We start from the raw sequence: 20,466 nt of genomic DNA, 5'->3' as shown, positions 1-20,466 counted from the left end.
AAAAGACTGATATCAAGAAACCCCGGGCGGCGTCGAGAGGGAGGTTTGGGAGTACTCGAGATGGGGAGATCATTTGAAAATCCTAAACATATTGAATAAGCCTTGGAAAAGAACAGAATAAGAAAACCCTGGGGACACTGAGAAAAGTCCTTGGGTAACCTTGAAACCGTGAAACTTGAAAACTAGAGAAGGAAAGTTTTCAAATCTTGTTCACAGTGTCTTCTCTTTCACATTTTTTTGCAAGCTGTACCATGACTTTCATCAAGGGGTTAAAAATGCTCTTGATTAGGTTACTTTTCTTGGTATTTGCATGCTCAAGTACAGTAACACTTTACTAAAGCACACTTGAGTATTTTGCAGTAGGGCTGTTCTAGAATTTTTACTTGACTTGAATATTGAATCAAATGAAAAGCTTGCTTGAAGCCCTCATTTGTTATGCAGATCTGAGTCACGGGACCACAATGCTGGGAACCCGAGTACTTTTGACTTGAACGCTTGGAATGGATACCGGATAAACTCAACGTAGACTAGCGAAGTTTGGCATGTAGACTCCGGACTCCCGGAATGCAAAGTCAGGACATGCAATGAGAATAAAGGCACATTCTCCTCAAGCCACCAATATCAAACCGTCACTGTTCAAACTTTGCTGGGTCCACTACTTGGCAAGATCCTTCCGTCACGCTGGAGACAGAAACAAGAGTTCATTCGAACGGAACATTGTTGCCTCGACGAATCACTCTGATCAATGAATTTCATGCGTCAGTCAGCTGCTCTCTCTAAGCTGGGTTCAGCTTTGCGCGGTCGAGACTTGCTGTCATCAGGTTCGTATATGGCCCAAGTGCGGAGTGAGAGACACTGAAGTGGGTCGACATTTCACAGACTTTAATGCGAACAGTATTAAAGGGAAAAGAAAACAGTAAATGCTGGGCCAAACAGAGCCGTGAACTATAACTCTCAAATGGATAACGTAGACTACACAGCGACTGAAAAGAACAACTAAGTATGAAACGAATATCGCTAGATTCCAGAGTCATTTCGCTCGATACTACAATTTCTCGAGCAAGGCGGAATGCAGACAGCGAAGCGTAACTATGTCGAAGTCTCGACAAATACTGCGACGAAATGAATGGAGTTAAATACTATCACAATGAAATAGTAACTAGCTGAAACGTGAATATTCACGAGCGCAATTGCCTAATTTGATACGCTGCCGAATCCGTGGTTGTGACACTTTTTGCAGACCGGAGCTCTGTCGTTCGCGTCAAGCACCGTTATGAAAATTTGAGATGTTCCGAGTATTTTGGATTCTCTCCGTCAAATGTCGTCAGCGTCAGACAACCAGCATCTACGTCGTGCGAGAACAGGAGCTGGGACGTTGCTCCAATCTGCGTCAGTTCCGATATTTCTATGTCGGCTTCTCTTTTCCAGAAGGGAAGTTGATGTAATTGACATCAAGAATTGTAATTTCTAAATGATATAGTTTTAACGGATTCTCGAGTTTAGGCAGGCAGAAATGATTTTGATGGCACAATTCTTCTCTGTCTATATTTACGGTTCTATAAAATATTGCGTTATTTAAATTCACAGATACGGTAAATACTTTTTAGACTCGAATGAAATCTAAAGGTTACACAGTAACGGTGATATTTATGTCTGCATCGGCAGAACTATTGCAATTATACATGCTAATGTTATTTTTTTCGGAAATTGTATAGCTAATGTTCTCAAAACTCTAAAGTGTAACATACATGAATACAGCGAAAAAAACATGGTATCGTCACAACTAAGTTTTCAGTATTGAGGCCATTCGGGATAAAAATGCAAATACTGCTGCCACGATCTTCACTGAATTACAAGCCCACTAAAAGTAGCTGCTTGTTACTTTCTTTGTCTAGAATGCCTGGGGTCTCATTGAAACGTACCGGATGTTCAAAGGGCTAGATATGGCGGATGTGGAGAGGATGTTTCCTGTGCGAGGGTAGCCAGAACTAAAGGGCACAACTTCAAAATTGAGAGGACGGCCATTTAGAACTGAGGTAAAGAGGATGTTTTTTAGCCAGAGAGTAGTAAATCTGTGAAATGTTCTTCCACAAAGTGCGTTAGAGACCAAGTCTCTGCGTATAGTTCAGGCGGAAGTAGTTCGTTTCCTGATCTGTCAGGGCGTCAAGGAATATGGAGAGAAGACACGTTTACGCTGTGGAGTGGGATCCGAAATCAGCCATGATAGAATGACTGAGATGCCTCGATGGACTGAATGGCCTATTTCTGCTCATGTGTCATTTGGTCTAAAATGCTGGAAGTATTTAACAGGTCAGGCTGCATTACGGAAAGAAATAAACAGTATCAGGAATGATGAAGGGTCTCGGCACGAAACGTCGATTGTTTCCTCTTTTCCATAGATACTGCCCAACTGCTGAGTTCCTACAGCATTTTTGTGTTTGCTCTGGATTTCCAGCATCTGCAGATTTTCTCATGTTTCTGAGGCCACGTGTGGTTTCATGAATATCCTCGATCTCTATATATCGATGCTGTAAAAGGTCCTGCCATTTAATGTATACTCTAGCTTTGCATTGACCTCCAAACATACATCACTCGGCAAATTAATTCCATACAAATTTCCTGTCCAGTTTTCTAATTGACCTATATTGCTGTATCATTTGACGTCCTTCCTGTCTACCACTAAATCTACCATTTTTGTCACCTGCAACCTACTAATCACCCCTATTTTCATCCAAATTATTTAAATACTGTATATTACAAACAACACTGATACCAGCAGTGATTTATGGAGAACATCAAAGGTCGCTGATTTCCACTTAATATGAGACACTACTCTACAGCTGGTAAAAACAAAATGTAAAACATTAGCTATGACTATCTTATTTCTTCTGATGAGTAAGACAAAATTGGATCTAATTTAAAAACTCACCATGAGTCCTATGTGATCTAATATTCTGCACTCTGTTAACATTGGATAAATTGTCAAATTCTTTACTAAAATCACGTAAACGAATCCACTGTCATTCGACACCTTCAGCGCTTCCTCAAAAATCTTAATCAGATTTGTGTGATAGCACCTTCTCTGCATAAAGTCATGCTGACCACACAACTGCGTCAATGTTTTCCAAATAATTTACAACCAATTAATACAAGGTTATCAACGACTATAAGGATATTAATATAGTGGAGAATCTTAAATCCATTTTCGGAATAGTATTTATCTGGAACGCCGACACAGAATTTATAGAAGCGAGCCAAAGCAGCATCGACTTCATGTATCCTATACAATTAAAGAAGAGGAGGCTTTTGTTGTCTTGAGTCAAATTAGGGTGGAAAAATCCCAGGTCCTGACATGAAGCTCCTTCGGACCCTGTGGGAGACAAGTGTAGAAATTGCAGGGGTCCTACCAGAGAAATTCAAATCATCCTTAGTGGCAGTTGAGGTATCAGAGAAGTGCAGGATGAAAAATAATATTCAGCTGTTTACGAAAGGCTCTAAAAATAAACCAGGGTATTAGTGGAATATAATATAAACGTAGCCTGATATCAGCAGTGGGAAAGTTGCTGGAAGGTATTCTAAGGGGCTGTTTATATGGATATTTGGACAGACGGATTGATTGGGGATAGTTAATACGTCTTTGTGCGTGGTAGGTCGTGTCTAACGAATTTATTGAGTTTTTTGAGGACGTTACCAGGAAAGTTGATTAAGGCAAGGCAGTGAATTTTGTTTAACTGGGCTTTAGCAGTGCGATTCACAACGCCCTCATGGGAGGATGTTCAAGGCGTTTCAGTCGCTCGGTATTCAAGATGAGGTGCTAAATTGGATTAGACATTCCCCTATGGGAAACGAAAGGGAGTGATAGTAGATGGAGGCCTGTGGTTCGTGAAGTGGTGCAGGGATCGGTGCACATTAGCCTTTTTAACTCGACGTATTGAGTAAAGGAGATGGGATATTATGTTAAGGCCTAATCTGGACTACTATGTGCAGCTTTTCTAACCTATCTATAGCAAAGTTGTAAATAAGTGTGAAAGCGTACAGAGAAATGCTACAAGGATGTTGCCGGGACCGGTGCACCTGATTTATGGCGAAGTTTGAAAAGCTTAAAGCTTTATTCCTTGGAAATTTGAAGATTGAAAGGAGTTTTGATAGAGGTATATAATGACGATTACAGGTCGGGTAAATGCATGCAAACTTTTTCCACTAAGTTTGGATAGGAATAAAGCCAGAGGTCATGGGTTAAGGGTGAAAGTTGAAAAGTTTAAGGGAAACATGACGGCAGTCTTCTTTACTCAGAGGGCTGTGAGAGTGCAGAACAGCTGCCAATGCAACTCGCACATGCGAGCACGATTTTAACATTTACGAGAAGTTTTCGGCAGGTACATGGCTGGTAGGGACATGGTGGGCTATGGTCAAAGTGGACTTTGATAGGATTAGGCTGTTTGAATTATGTGGTACGGACTAGATGGGCGAAAGGGGCTGTTTCTGTGCTGTACTTGGCTAAACCTCTACGACTCTACAGCTCATGAATGATTTCCTTTTTTTTTCGCCATTTTGCCCTTCTTATTCAATAGAACAAAACTGAGCATTCTCAGGGTCTCTAGCACCTCATCCTTTCCTAAATAGTATACAGTGATCTGTATCAAGGCCGCAGTAATGTTCTCCCTTGCTTCTGGCAGAATCTTGGGATACAACCCTCCGTGCACGTGGATTTGTTCATATTTATGTTTGTAGACATCCAGAAACTTCAGCATTTCAATATCGCCATTCTTTGGAATATCAAAATAAAACCCTGTAATCTTAACAACATCTATGTTCCTCATAGAGATCACTGGTGGAAAGTAGTTATTAAGTGTACCAGGCACTTACTTTCGATCAACAGACAAACCCTTGTTTGTCCTTGAATGAATCTACTGCAGCCTTATTTACTATCTTTTTTCGAATATTCACATAAAATCCCTGCTCTTCGTTTTAATCCTATGGCCATGTCAAAAATATCTTATATTAAATATTGTCCCTATTTTAAGCACTATGCCGAAATCCGAAGGTAGGAACCTACCGAGTTTAAAAGGGTAGGGTGATGCTTCACGCCAAAAGCACTTCATTTTTTTCCTACCTGCCTATACCTGCTATGCACTTCCTTTTTTCTTTCTCTCTTATTGGGGCTCAACATCTCTTGAAAGCCAAGTTTTCCTACACTTGTTATCGTTTCCTTTTATTCGGACAGGCACATACAATCTTTGTACTCTCAAATTTTCGTTTTTCGAAGCCTTCTGCATTCCATGTATACCTTTGGCAGCAAACAGTCTGTCCGCACTTGCAGGATTCTTTCTGATGCCATCAACATTAGCCTTTCTCCAATTATGAATTTCATCCTGCAGACCAGGACTTAATTCAGGAACATGGGTTTTGGAAGTGTTTTTAGAAGAGCATCATCAGAAGCAAACAACAGAGGCAATAGGACAGATCTGCCTTAGCAATAGACATGACGCAGGATAGAATGTAAAATAAGGCAACTAGAGCCGTCATAAATAAGATCACGGAGGCTACCAACTCACGTGCAGATTGGAATAAATGTAAAAAGGACTACACTACGGTGAATCATATATTGAATGTTTTTTCAGAACTATTCCCGAAAACAGAAAAAGAGCTATTGTTATTGCAAACGAAATATTGCGAGGCAAACTCAAATGTCTTAAGGTGGGTAAATCACCTGGGCCAGATGGACTACATTGCAGATTCCTGAGAGAGGTTGCTGAAGAGATAACCGTTGCCTTGATCATGATCTTTCAAGAAACGAATGGCATGGTCCCACTCTTCAAGTTGGGAAGAAAGCGAAGGAAAGGAACTTATAGACTGGCTAGCCTAATATCAGTAGTCAGGAAAACGTTGGAGTCTATTGTTAAGGATATGGTTTCGAAGCGCTTGGAAACTAATGATAAAATAAGTCAAGGTTAGTATGGTTTCTGTGAACGGAAATTCTGCCTGACAATCTACTGCAGTTCTTCGAGGAAGTAACAAGCATCGTGGACGAAGGAGAGGCAGTGGGTGTCATTTACTTGGATTTTCAGAAGGCGTTTGAAAGGGTGCGACATGTGAGGTTACTTAACAATCTAAATTTCTATGTGTTACAGCAAAGATACTGGTATCGATAGCGAAATGGTTGACCGCAGGAGGCAGCGAGTGGGAATAAAAGAGATCTTTTCTGGTTGGCAGCCAGTGACTAGTGGTGCTCCTCAGGGGTCAGTATTGGGACCGCTACTTTTCACATTGTCTATCAATGATGCAGTTAAGGGAATTAAAGGCTTTGTGGCAAAGATTTTGAATGATGCAAAGCTAGGTGGGGTACGTAGTGCTGAGGAAGCGGTGCGATTGCAGCAGGACTTACACAATATGGAAGAATGTGCAAAAAAATTGGCAGATGGAATAGAGTGTTTTGAGATGTATGGTAACGTATTTTGGTAAAAGGACTATTATCTAAATAGGGAGAAGGTTCAAACTTCAGAGCTGCAGAGGGACTTCGGAGTCCTCATGCAAGACTCCCAGACGATTAATTTACAGGTTGAATCTGTGGTAAAGCAGGCAAATGTAATATTTTAATTTATTTCAAGGGGATCGAATATAAAAGCAAGGAGATAATGCTGAGCCTTTATAAGACACTAATCAGGCCGCACCTAGAGTATTGTCAACAGTTTTGGGGCACATACTTCAGTGAGAATGTGTTGGCATTGGAGAAAGTCCAAAAGAAGCTCACGAAGATGATTTCAGGAATGAAGGGGTTAACATATGACGAGCGTTTGTGAACTTTACGCCTGTACCCACTGGAACTTAGAAGAACACAGGGGAATCTAATTGAATCCGATAGAATTTTGACCGGGTTAACTAGGGTGATGTCAGGAGTATGGCGGGGTTATCCAGAACTAGAGTGCGCAGCCTCAAGATTGAGTGACGACCTTCTAGAACAGAGGTAAGGAGGTATTTTATTTTTAGCTAGAAAGTAGTAGATCTGTGGAATGCTCTTCCACAGAATGCATTTGCGGCCAAGCCCCTGCGTACAGTTAAGGCGGAAGTTGATCGTTTCCTGAACGGTCAGGACGTCAAGGGATATAGCGAGAAAACAGGTCTATGTGGTTGAATGCGATTCGCAATCAGCCATGATGGAATGACGGAGTTGTCTCGATGGACTGAATGGCCTAGTTTTGCTCCTGCGCCTTACGACCTATGGTCTTAACATTCTATAACCCTACAAATACACGAAAACAAAAGGTTCTTCTACCCCAGTCTTTTCTTGATGCGAAGTGAGGGAGGATTATTCAGTGACATGTTAGTGTGTGGTAGCGCTCATAAAATTACCGAATTTTACCTTCAGGCAGAAGCTGCGGACCATATGACTAAGAACAAAAACGTTAAATTGGAGCCATTCTGAAGAACTGAAAGTATATCCACTTTAAATCAATTCGCAGATTGTATTCAGGGATTAGTCGATCGAGATGCAATGAACCATCGGGAACCTGAGGATTAACTTTTCAAAAAAAAATATGATAGCTATATGCTAACCAGAAAGAAAAAAGGTGACCAAAATAGTTTAAATGCCGTGGTAAACATTGAAATGAAACATACGTTTGTGAAAATTTGAGCAGTAGGTCATAAAGAGAACTGCGTGAAAAAGCGTCAAGTAATGAATTAAAGTAGAGAAATACTCTTCTTTGAGGGAAGTGCAAATGCTAACTGTAATTGTGGAAAATCAGATAAATAATATTTCCGTGGATACTTCAAAAAATAAAGTTAACAACGTGAGGGTCTTTCCCGCGGAAGGTACATCTGGAAATCAATAAGAGAATGCAAGTTGACAATTGAAGAAATTAAGAAGTTAATTTGCATCAGTGTTGTTGGAATAACGTAAAAAAAAATATCCAAGAATAGTTGTAAATAGAGTATACCAGTGGAGGGACGAACAAAAGGAAACTGCGATTGAGCAATGTTCTGGCAGGTTGAAAGGCCTCGGAATATTGTGTTTATAAAAGAAGACATAGGAACAAATTAGGTCATTAGACCCATCGAGTCTGCTGTACCATTTGATTATGGCTGACTTACTTTCTCTGTCAGCCGCATTCTCCTGCCTTCTCCCGTAACCTTTAACGCTTTTGCTAATCTAGAACCTCCAACCTCCGTTTTAAATATACCCAATAAAATGGCTTCCGTAGTCATCTGTGGCAACGATTTTCTCAGATTTACCTCGCTTTGGCGATAGAAATCCCTGCTCAACACTCTACTAATCGTATGTCCTCCCATTCTGGCACTGTGCTCTCTGGTCCCAGGCTTCCGTTATTTTGGAAAGATCCTCTCCATATCCACTCTATCTATGCCTTTCAATATTTCGGTAGGTTTCAATTATATTCCCGCTCATTCTTCCAAACGCAATGTGTATAGGCCTTGGGTCATCAGGTGCTCCTTAGACGTTAACCCTTTCTTTCCAGGCTCTTTAAAGAATGGTAACGAATGACATCAAATCAGTAGAAAGATGTAACATAGGGTCGGAAGATATTGAATCCTTGTGGGTTGATTTAAGAAACTGCAAAGGTGAATGGACTCTGATGTCAGTTATATACAGGCCTCCAACAGTTGCTGGCAGGTGGACCATAGTTTACAACAGGAAATAGAAAGTCGTGTCAAAAGGGCAATGTTATGATAGTCATGGGAGATTTTAACATGCTGGTCGATTAGGAAAATGGATTTCAAGACAGTGAGTTTGTTGAATGCCTAAGAAATGGCTTTTCAGAGCAGTTTATCGGGGAGCCTTTTAGGTGATCAGCTATACTGGATTCGGTGTTATATAATGAATCGGATGCAATTAGGGAGCTAAAGGTAAAAGAACCCTTAGGAACCAATTATCACAACATGACTGAGTTCAACTTGAAATCTGATAGGGAAAAAGTAACCTTTGATGTATCAGTATTTCAGTGGAATAAGGTAAATTACAGTACTATGATAGAGGATTTGGCCAAATGAAATTGGAAGGACTTACTGGCAGGGATGTCAGCAGAACAGCAATGGCATACTTTTCTGGGGAAACTAAGGAAGGTGCAGGACACATGTATTCCAAAAATGAAGAAATATTCAAATGGTAAAATAGGACAACCATGGCTGAGAAGGGAAGTCAAAGTTATTGCAAAACAAAAGGAAGGGTATACATCAAAACAAAAAAAAAATAGTGAGAAGGTAGAGGATCGAGCAGTTCTTTAAAAACCTACAGAGAACAACTAAAAAAAAAATCATTAGAAGGGAAACGATGAAATATGAGAAAAGCTAGCAAATAAGATCAAATAGATACTAAAAGTTGTTTTAAATATCTTAAAATAGAAATAAGAGTGGATATAGGACCGCTAAAAATGAGAGAGGATGAATAATAACGGGGACAAGGATATCGCTGATGAACTAAATGAGTATTTTACGTCAGTCTTCACTGTGGAAGACACTAGCAGTATGCCTGATGTTGTAGTGTGTGAAGGTAGAGGAATGGGTGCGGTTAGTATTACAACAGGGAAGGTGCTCAAAAAGCTGAAGGAGCTAAAGGTACATAAGTCACGCGTACCAGATGAACTGCACCCCAGCGGTCTGAAACAGGTAGCGTTAGAGATTTTGGTAGCATTAGAAATGATCTTTCAAAAATCATGGTGCCAGAGGACTGGAAAATTGTAAATGATACGCCACTCTTTAAGGAAGGAGGAACGCATCAGAAAGAAAATTATAGACCAGTTAGCCTGTGGTTGGGAAGATCTTAGAGCCAATTGATAAGGATGAGGTGATGGAGTAGTTGGTGACACAGAACAAGATAATATAAAGTCAACATGGTTTCCTTCAGGAAAAATCTTGCCTGATGAGAAGATTACAATCAGGATAGATATAGGGGATGCAGTGGATGTTATACATTTGGATGTTCAGAAGGCCTTGAATAAGGTTCCACACATAAGGTTGCCGACCAAGTAACCAGCCCGTGGTATTATAGGAAAGTTACGAAAATGGTTAGAGCATTGGCTGATTGGTTCGAGGCTGCGAGTGGGAATAAAAGGAACCTTTTCTGGTTGGCTGTCAGTGACTAGTGTTGTTTCGCAGAGGTCGGTGTTAGGCCTACTTCTTTCTATGCTGTATATAAATGATTTAGATGATAGAATAGATGGCTTTGTTGCCAAGTTTTCAGATAATACAAAGATTGGTGAAGGAACAGGTAGTGTTGAGGAAACAGGTAGGATGCAGAACCATAGAGCATTCCAGCACAGAAACAGGCCCTTCGGCCCTTCGTGGCTGTGCCAAACCATTTTTCTGTCTAGTCCCACTGACCTGAACCTGGATCATATCCCTCCATACCCTTCTCATCCATGTACCTGTCCAGGTTTTTCTTAAATGTTGGAAGTGAGCCTGCATTCATCACTTCAACTGGGAGCTCATTCCACCACTCCACTACACTCTGTGTGAAGAAACCACCCCTAATAATGCTCCCTTTAAACTTTTCCTTTTTCACCCTTAACCCATGTCCTCTGGTTTTTTTTTTCTCCCCTAGCCTCAGTGGAAAAAAACCTGCTTGCATTCTCTCTATCTATACCCATCATAATGTTTTACACCTCTATTAAATCTCCCCTCGTTCTTCGACTCTCCAGGGAATAAAGTCCTAACCTATTCAACCTTTATTTTTAACTCAGTTTCGCAAGTCCCAGCAACATCCTTGCTAACCTTCTCTGCAATCTTTCAACCTTATTAATATCCTGCCTGTAATTAGGTCACCAAAACTGTACACAATACTCCAAGTTCGGCTTCACCAATGTCTAATACAACCTCATCATAAAATTCCAACTCTAATACTCAATGATATGATTTATAAAGGCCAACGTACCAAAAGCTCTCTTTACGAATCTATCTACCCGTGACGCCACTTTTAGGGAATTATGTATCTGTATTCCCAGATCCCTCTGTTCTTCTGCACTCCTCAGTGCCCTGCCATTTACCTTGTATGTTCTACCTTGGTTTGTCCTTCCAAAGTGCAACACCTCACACTTGTAGGACTTAGATTTGGACAATGGTCAAGAAATTGGCAAATAATTTGGTAGTTGAAATAAATGTGCAGTCTATTTTCTAAGCAGCGAGCTAATCCAAAAATTTGAGATATATAGGTTCTTGGGAATCCTTGTGCAGAACACCCAAAAAGTTAACGTGCAGGTAGAGTCGGTGGTGAGGAAAGCAAATGCCATGTTAGCATTCATTTCAAGCATTCTAGAATGCAAAAGCAAGGATGTGATGCTGAGTCTTTACAAGAATCTGGTGAGGCCTCACCTTGAGTATTGTGAACAGTTTTGGGCCCCTCATCTTAGAAAACATATGCTGGAATTGGAAAAGGTCCAGAGGAGGATCACAAGGAAATTCCAGGAATTATAGGGTTATCATACGGGGACCGTTTGATGGCTCTGGGTCTGTACTCGCTAGAATTCAGAAGGATGAGGGCGGATGTCATTTAAACCTTTCGAATGTTGAAAGGCCTAGACAGAATGGACGTGAAAAGGGTATTTCCTATGGTGGAACAAGAGGGCAAAGCCTCAGGATAGGGGGCGCCCTTTCAAAACAGAGATGCGGAGAAATTTGTTTCCACGTGCAGCTGTGAAGGCCAGGTCGTTGGGTGCACTTAAGGCGGAGATTAGTATGTTCTTGATTGGACATGGTATGAAAGGTCACGGGAAGAAGACCGGGAACTGGGTTTGAGGAAGAGAACAAAAAAGGATTAGACATGATTGAATGGCAGAGCAGAGTCGATGGGCCAGATGGCCTAATTCTGCTCCTATGTCATACGGTCTTATTATCGTCAATCTCATCTGGACCTTCTCCTGTGGTCGAACATTATTTCCTAGATATGGGTCGCTAAACTACTCACAATACCCCAAAATGCGGTATAACCAATGCCTTATAAATACCCACCAATACAGGGAGACAGAAACTGATATTTTGGAACCAGGTCTCAAACAAATGAAATATTCACTTCTTTAAAATTTTATGGTGTCAATACCATGGCTCCAGCCGTTTTACGCCTCAGGAAACTCCATTTATTTTATTTCCATTATATTCTCCGGGTAGCTATTTGCACTGCCTCGTAATGCATTAATCCAGTTACTTCTACAAATTCTGAAATCAAGTCTCTGACTTTCTTACATAATTCATCCCAATATTTAATTTCATTTGCTTGATCAGTGTCCAATATCTCTGTTCCGTGTAATTCGTTTCACTCGCCTATGTTTTAATATTCTGTTCCAATAAATAAAATTCTTGGACAACATATCGCCATGAAATGCCATGCCATGCAATGAAATGTATATTGACTGGCTGCATCGCAACCTGATTAGAAACACCATTGCCCTTGAACGGTTACCTAAAAAAAGCACCAGATACGGCCCAGTGTATGACGCGTAACGCCCTCCCAACCAAGGAGAATATCTATATGAAACTCAGCCATGGGAAGGCAGCATCCATCATCAGGGGTCTCTATTACCCAGAACACGATTGCTTCTCGCTGTTTCCATCATGAAGAGGGTACAAGAGTCTAAGGACTCACATCACTGTGCTCAGGGACAGCTAATACCCTTCAACCATCAAGCTCAAGTACCAGAGGGATCACTTCACTCAACTTCATTTGCCTAATCATTGAAATTTGCGCTCAACCATTCACTCGCTTGCAAGGACTCTTCATTTCATGTCTTTGATACTTATTGCGGATTCATGTATTATTATTTTTTTCTTTTGTATTTTCAGTTTGTTTTCTTCTGCACTCTGGCTGAACGCCCTAGTCAGGCAGTCTTTTATTTATTTTGTTGTGGTTATTATTCCACAGATTTTTTTCAGTATGACCATGAGGAAATGTTTCTCCGGTTTATATATGGTGACCTATGTGTACTTTGATAATAAATTTACTTTGAACTTTGAGCTTTTCTGTCACAGTCTAAATTAAACCACAAAACATGGAACAGCCTGCCCAAAAAGCCACGTATGAAGCTGAGAAAGAAATATAAAGTCAGGTCCCTTTGGCTTAGTATGCTCATGCGGAGATCCTGCTCCAACATTTCCTTTTTCTGAGTCCACCTGCTCTATTAGCAATCCTGCTAGACCATACGTACATTTCCCATGATTGTAAGACAATTCGTCGCTGAACTGACGTCTAGTATTATGTATTCTGGGTAAAGAAAGTAAGTTTACCGGTGTTTTTACGACACGTTACCAGAAGTTATTTAAGAGAGTAATTGTTATTTAAGAGGTGAATTCTCAGTTGTACTTTGCAACACATATAGCTTAATTCCCAAGAGTAAATCTATAGACTTGTTTTAAGTGAAGTTATTTTTCAACCATTGGGGCATTTTAGTTAGAGTCCTCTATTTCTAATCATGAACCATAATTATTACCGTACTCTTTAACATACTTGGTGAAATAAAAAGAAAGCTTAGACACATTTTAATAATACAGAATTTACCTCGTGAAATCCATTTGAATCCTTGTTCGAAGAGTTTGATGACTTTATACGTGTTTCCGGGACACATGGACCATTCGTATTACATATCGTGGGTGCAGAAGAAGTATGCGACTTTATGAGCATGAAGTCACTCATAGTTGGATCTGAACAGACTTCATAACGAAATGGTTTCGAGACAACCTCGCCTTGATAAACTTCCAAATAATTGTGTTGTATTTGTAGATTCGTGCAAGCTTTTTGAACCCCATGAAACGACTCTGCTCTCGAGAATTTTGACCCTTTCCAACAAAGGTTATTCTCAATCCTATCTTTCTTCACCTTAATGCCAAGGATTATAATCGCCACAAAGAAAACCAAGGAGGCTGAGCCAAATGCGATAATCAAATAAAACTTCAAATCATGTTGCCACTGACTAGGGATTTGAAACCTGCCAGGACTGGATGGTTTGTCTGCATAATCGTCTTGCACTAATACATTGATAATGACAGTAGATGAAAGGGATGGAGTTCCATTGTCCTTTACCACAACTACAATTGATTGTTTGGAGGGATCTCTACGCAGAAAACGACGGATGGTCCAAATTTCGCCTGTTTCGTGAGCCACGGTAAAAAGACTTTTATCCGTGGGCAGCTGAAGTTGATAGAAAAGTTGCGCATTTTGGCCAGAATCGGCATCAGTGGCTGTCACTTTTGCCACCAAATAACCAGAATCTGCAGACCTCGGTATTGTCTCTTCAGTTATAGAGTTTGCATTTGGCGGAGGTGACGCGATCAGAGGAGCATTGTCATTTTGGTCGACAATGATCACTTTAACAGTAACGTTATTACAGAGAGGGGGGATTCCCTCATCCCTTACCTGAACATTGATTTGAATTTGTTTTAGTTCTTCAAAATCAAAAGATCTTTCAGCAATTATCACACCACTTGCAGCGTTTAATGAGACGAAATTTGACGTAGGCAAACCTTGCACCAACTTATTCAGAATAACAAAGGTCATTTGACTGTTTTTATTGGAATCTGGATCAACGGCCGATACGGAACCAATTGAAACTCCCACGGCATTATTTTCTCTGACATACATTGTGAAGGAAGTCTGAGTGAAACGCGGAGCATTATCATTTATGTCTGTGACAAGAACATGGACAGTCTTGCTGGACGACAGTGGAGGGGAGCCTGCATCGGTGCATGTAATGGTAATGTTGTACTCTGGCATACTTTCACGGTCTAAGTCGCCGTGTGTGACTAATGTGTAGAAGCTACTTAAAGAGGTGTTAAGCTTAAATGGAATAGCATCGTTGATTTGGCAAAGAATATCTGCCGGATTTTTAGAATCTCGGTCTGAAACTTTGAGAAAAGCTATCGCAGAATTCGTGCTAATATTCTCAGGAACAGTGTTCGACATAGTCTTTATCATTATTTCAGGACTGTTATCATTAACATCTTTAACCAGTATCACAATCTTACAATACGCTAACAATGGATGTGGGCCTCTATCCTTGGCCTGCACTGTAATCTGATAAATTTGGATTTCTTCAAAATCCACGTTACCAGTTACTGTAATGTCTCCGGTTAAGGGATCCAAGCTAAATACCTTCCGCACTTTTTCTGGAGTGTCATTATGGAAAGAATATTCTATTTTACCGTTTAATCCTTCGTCCAAATCCACCGCAGTTACTTTCGCTATTAATGTATTATCGGGGATGTTTTCCGTAATTGAAATTTCTTGCACTTTCTGTTCGCAAATTGGAGCATTGTCATTCATATCAACAACAGTAATTTTAATTTGACTGGTCCCAATCTTTCGGGGATGCCCTTCATCAAACGCGGTAAGTGTTAACTGATAAGTGGCTTGTTGCTCTCTGTCTAGCGATTTCTGCAACACCAGTTCTAGGTTGCCACTTCCTTCGCCGCCTGGTCGAAATTTCAAACCAAAGTGCCCGTTGGGGTTCAGTTCGTAGGACCGAACACCGTTGGTTCCCGTGTCCGGGTCTTGCGCGCTCTGGAGAGGGAAAGACGTTCCTACAATAGTCATTTCGGAGATTTCAAGATTTAGCTCACTTCTCGGGAAAACCGGTTCATTGTCATTTACATCGAGAATCTCAATTTCTACACCATATAGCGTTAGCGGACTTTCCAGCACAACCTCCAGTATCAATACGCACGTGAGGCTTTGTTCGCAGAGCTGCTCGCGGTCTATCTTTTCCTTTATGAAAAGAGTTCCTGTGTTTCTGTTCACATCGATATATTGCGTTTTGCTCTCGGACAATATCTGTAATTTTCGCTCCGTTAGGATTTTTGCATCTATTCCGAGATCTGCGGAAATATCTCCGACAAAGGCTCCAATATCCAGTTCTTCGGGGACTGAGTAGTGGATTTTCTTACAGATTAAATCCGAAACAGATACGAGCAACAGATACAAAAATTGCCATTGTCTTAATTGATTGTACATTAAGCTTGCCATTGCGGAACAAACTATCGAAATATAATTACCAGAACCGTTGATGAATGCACACCCCTTAATATTACGGCGAAAACTAGATTTTTCATAAAATACTTTACAGCAGGAGTATTGTATATTTTTAGTACGATAACCGCAGAAAATCTTCTGAGTCTTTGCGTCCTTCTTTCAAACGCGGTTGAAGGCAATTCCGGAAAGACTGCTGTATGTTCTTTCCACACTGCACAGTACATGGAGTTGGGGGAGGGTTGCTGGATCGCTGGCCACATATTAAAATCTCATTGGTAGACAGCGACACAAAGAGACTGGACCAATAATAACAGCAAACTATCTTAAAGCAATGGTGCCTCTACTGAACATCAGAAGAATTGCGGTCTGCATTTTCTGGTGTGCAACTTCAATTAGTTCTACATTATTTTCAGAAATACTATTATTATTTTTCGATGACGAATATTTGTCCTGTGACCTTATTAGGTTATTAGTGTTCATTGCGAGCAAGTTTTTCCTTTTTTTTTTGCTTACGCATTTCCGTTCTCTTTTAGAACAAATGTGCTGCAGTAGATAAGTAACAAAGTGGCCATCATAACATAAGTAGGATAACCAGATTTGGTCAAATCAAAAAAGTAGATAATGGAACAATACATTGAACAGATACAGAAGCACTAAAAATAGAAGAAGGAATCTATCATTTGTCTCCATAGACTTGCTCCAACTTTCAACGCATCCACTTCAGCACCATGTTCTACTTTGTACTCATAACCGTGGAACCATACAGTAGTAAGAATTGACTCCTGCATGGAGATATTTTCTTTCTTTTCTACTGACGACTACAATAAATATACCCCAACGTTCATAAAAGTCGGGGTGAAAACATTTCTCCTGATCACAGTTTTAATTGACATGCTCAAAATCTTCATCTAGATTCTGCACCTATTGACAATCTGTCGGTTTTATATAAGTTATTTAATTCCATAGATAAATCAACATTGAATTGATGCATCTTATTAATAGGTGACTAGTAGTGCAATTCTTCCAAACTATCATTTGAATTATTTGCAAGCTAAGAAATTCATTGCTTCCTTAATGGAACTTGGCTGAAGTGAGGAAAATGATATTTATCAGCTACGTGATATTCAAATATCATCTCCAGCAATATGTATATAGTGCGTAATTTGGAAATATAATTTGCCTTAGCAGTGATGAGTTAAGTAGATACGTTTACTTTTCAGAATCCATTCCATCAGTCAAATTACTAGAGGCCCACACCAGTGTCTGTTTTCTCCGGTCTTGAAAGGTTTACAAAAGAAAAGCAGGACCAAGTATTTTTACATGATGTACGCAAGTGTACTCAATTACCAATGTTTAGACTACTTATAGAAAATTGAATATCCTATCAGGAGATGAATCTCCTTCAAATTCCTTCAGCCGTTGATACCAATAACGTATTGATTGTACAATGATAGCTTGAAGCTGTTGGTGATAGTAGGACTTTGAGAAAGGACATTGCCTCACACCACCTGCTTTTAACGATGAGGGATGCATCGATTTGATTTTCTGTAATCCTCTGTTGTCTGAGCCATTCTGTGCCAAATTTCTTTGGTTACTTTAAATGTGAGACATCTCTCCATCTCATCAAGAACCTATATGGATTTCCTTACTAAGTAATTGGATTCCATTCAAGTGTGTTGATTCTGCAACTTTACTACATTGAGAACGGGAATGTATTTTTCGCTCACAATTTATCTGGACTCGGAGGGGTATCAAGGTAGTTGGTTACACTAGAACTACGAAAGTGTTGGATTGTCGGTGTTTTCACAGAAGATAAGTATTTAAAAACGGCGGAGCCTGGAAATTCAGGGAAAAAAACAACTGAATGGTAAAAACTCTCAACATGACAGAATGTATCAATTTACAGGAAACAAGATGGACCTTCCCAGTCAAAAACCCTTTGTCGGACCAAGATTAGAAGGACTTTCATTTTGTACCTTTATTTACTTTTCTCTTATCATGGATGCTATTTGATCTGCTGGGACTATTTTGTATTTTCTTTTCTTATTGTTATGTTGAATGACAGTACCTCGACTGATTCTACAGGTTAGCCATTTCCTAATCTACCAAAAGCTCGATCAAAGAGTAATAATGACTGAAACCGGCTCTTCAGCACAACAGGTCAATGACAACCAGAGCATCCTCCTTCTGGTCCCAGCTGCACACATTCAGCCAATAACCCGTTAAGACTTTTTCTTCCATTGACTGGAATTCATGTGGTGATATGTGAAGAAGAAGCTGAAATCAGATAAGACACAGGAGCAGGATTATGCCATTCGGGCCATCGAGTCTGTTCCGCTATTCAATCATGCTGACTTATTTTCTCTCTCAACCCCATACTCCTCTTCTCCCCGTAACTTTTGACATTCTTACTACTCAAGAACTTATCAACCACTGCTTTAAGTATAGGTAATTACAGTACTTATCTACACGGCCGGGTGTGGCAAGAATTCCTTAGATTCGATTCTCTCTGGTTAAAGAAATTCCTCCTGTAACGCTCTCTATTTTGAGGCTGTGCCCGTTGGTCTTGGACTCCCCCATAATATGAAAAGTCCACTCCATAGGCGCTACTTCTGGGCGTTTCACTGTTCAATATGTTTAGACGAGACACCTCCCCTCCTCCACCCCCTATGCCAGATTCTTCGAAATTCCAGTACAGGTCCAGAGCCAGGAAACGCTCCTCACGCGTTAAACCGTTCATTCCCGGAAGCATTTTCATAAATATTCCATGCTTACTCTCCAATGCCAACACAACTTTTCTTAGATAAAGGGCCCAAATGTGCTTGCAATACTCCAAGTGTAGTCTTACCAATGCATTGCAAAGAGAAATATCCTTTTTCCACAATACGACCTACCCCTCTACCTATCTTCGTATCGTCCTTAGACCTCCAAAAATCCATCAATTCTGTCATCTAAATCATTGATATTAAAATGACAGAATGTGTTCCCAACACTGCTTTGTAGAACACAAATAATTACCGACAAGCTACCAGAAAAGTACCCCCTTATTCCCACTCTTTGCTTCGTGTCCGTCAGCTAATCTTCTGTTCATGCTGGTATCTATCCTGCAATCATATTTTATTCTGCAAACTCATGCGTGGCACCTCAACAAAGGCCTTTTGAAAATCCAAGGGAACATTATCTCCTGTTTCGCCTTTGTTTATCCTACTTGTTATTTCCTCATAGAGTTCCAATAGTTTTATTGAGGCAAGATTTCAGCTTAAGGAAGCTATACTGTGTTTGGCCTGTTTTATTATGCTCCTTCAGGTATCTGAAATCTCAGCATTAATAACGAACTCCAACATCTCCACTAATGAAACAGGATAAATGGCTCATAATTTCCTTCATGCTATCTCCCTGCCTTCTTAAAAAGAGTGGAGTGACATTTCGAAGTTTCAGGTCCTCCGGAGCTATTCCAGAATCTAGCAATTCTTAGAAAATCATTACTATTACCTCCACAATCTCCTCAGGTACAACTTTCAGAACACTAGTCTGTCGTCCATCTCGACCAGAGACTTATCTCCCTCCATACATTTCAGCTTCCTAAGCGCCTTCTCTTTAGCAATTACAACCTACGCTCACTTTTGCTCCCTGGCACTATCTTCTTGCATGCTATTACTGTCTTCCATAGGAAAAACTGCGGCAAGATGCTTCATAAATTCGTCCGCTATTTGTTCGTGCCCTCCCCTCGTTAGTATTGCACAGCCGTCACGTTACCGCGACCTGTTTTCTGCTCTTGCCTGTCTTTTTTTTTAACTCTTTATATATCTGAAAAATATTTCGTATCCTCTTATATACTATTGGCTACGTTCATACTTCATTTTCTCTCTTCCTGCAGATTTATTTTCTTCTGTTGCTTATTAGTAGTTTCCCAATCCTCCAACTTCTTACTAACTGTGCTATATTATGTACATTCTCATTTGCTTTTCTGCTGTCTTTGACTTCCCTTGTCAGCCACGTTTGCGTCAACCTATTGAAGAATAATTATTTATCATTGTGATGTATCTCTCCTATGCCTTCTTATTTGCTTCCATCCTTTGCTGTTCTGCCGTAATTCCTGCAAATGTCCCCTTCCAGTCAACTTTGGCCAGTTGCACACTCATGCCTCTGTAATTCTCTTTCCTCCACTGGAATACTGATATGTCTGACTTTATCTTATACCTCTTAAAATGCAGGGTAAATTCTATCGTATTATGATCACTGCCTCCTAAGGGTTCCTTTACCTTAGTTGCATAAGCAAATCTGGTACACTGCAGAGCACCCAGTCCAGAACTCTCTTTCCCCTAGTTGGCTGAACCAGAAGCTACTTTAAAAAAAAAGCTCTCCTTGCAATCTTACAAATTCCCTCTCTTGGGATCTAGATCCAAATTGATGTTTCTAATCTACCTGCATATTGAAAAGCTCTTTGTGTACTAATAGTGTATCAGCATTACAGTGGAGTAAAAACAACTACAAATGCTTGA

At 40.3% G+C, this 20,466-nt stretch overlaps 1 protein-coding gene across 1 annotated transcript in view; it reads right to left on the bottom strand.

Moving 5' to 3' along the window:
- Window positions 1-16,135, bottom strand: part of LOC132405556 (protocadherin beta-16-like) — a 49,724-nt gene extending 33,589 nt beyond the window's left edge. Inside the window, exon 1 of the mRNA XM_059990454.1 lies at window positions 13,499-16,135. Within this exon, the coding sequence (XP_059846437.1) occupies window positions 13,499-15,958 (2,460 nt within the window). The 5' untranslated portion in view covers window positions 15,959-16,135. The remainder of the gene's footprint in view (window positions 1-13,498) is intronic.
- Window positions 16,136-20,466: the final 4,331 nt, after the last annotated feature.

The sequence above is a fragment of the Hypanus sabinus genome, chromosome 15 (assembly GCF_030144855.1).
Source record: "Hypanus sabinus isolate sHypSab1 chromosome 15, sHypSab1.hap1, whole genome shotgun sequence".
In the NCBI taxonomy this organism is placed as follows: domain Eukaryota; kingdom Metazoa; phylum Chordata; class Chondrichthyes; order Myliobatiformes; family Dasyatidae; genus Hypanus; species Hypanus sabinus.
Note: the sequence above shows the minus strand (reverse complement) of the source record. Positions and strands in the feature narration are given on the sequence as shown.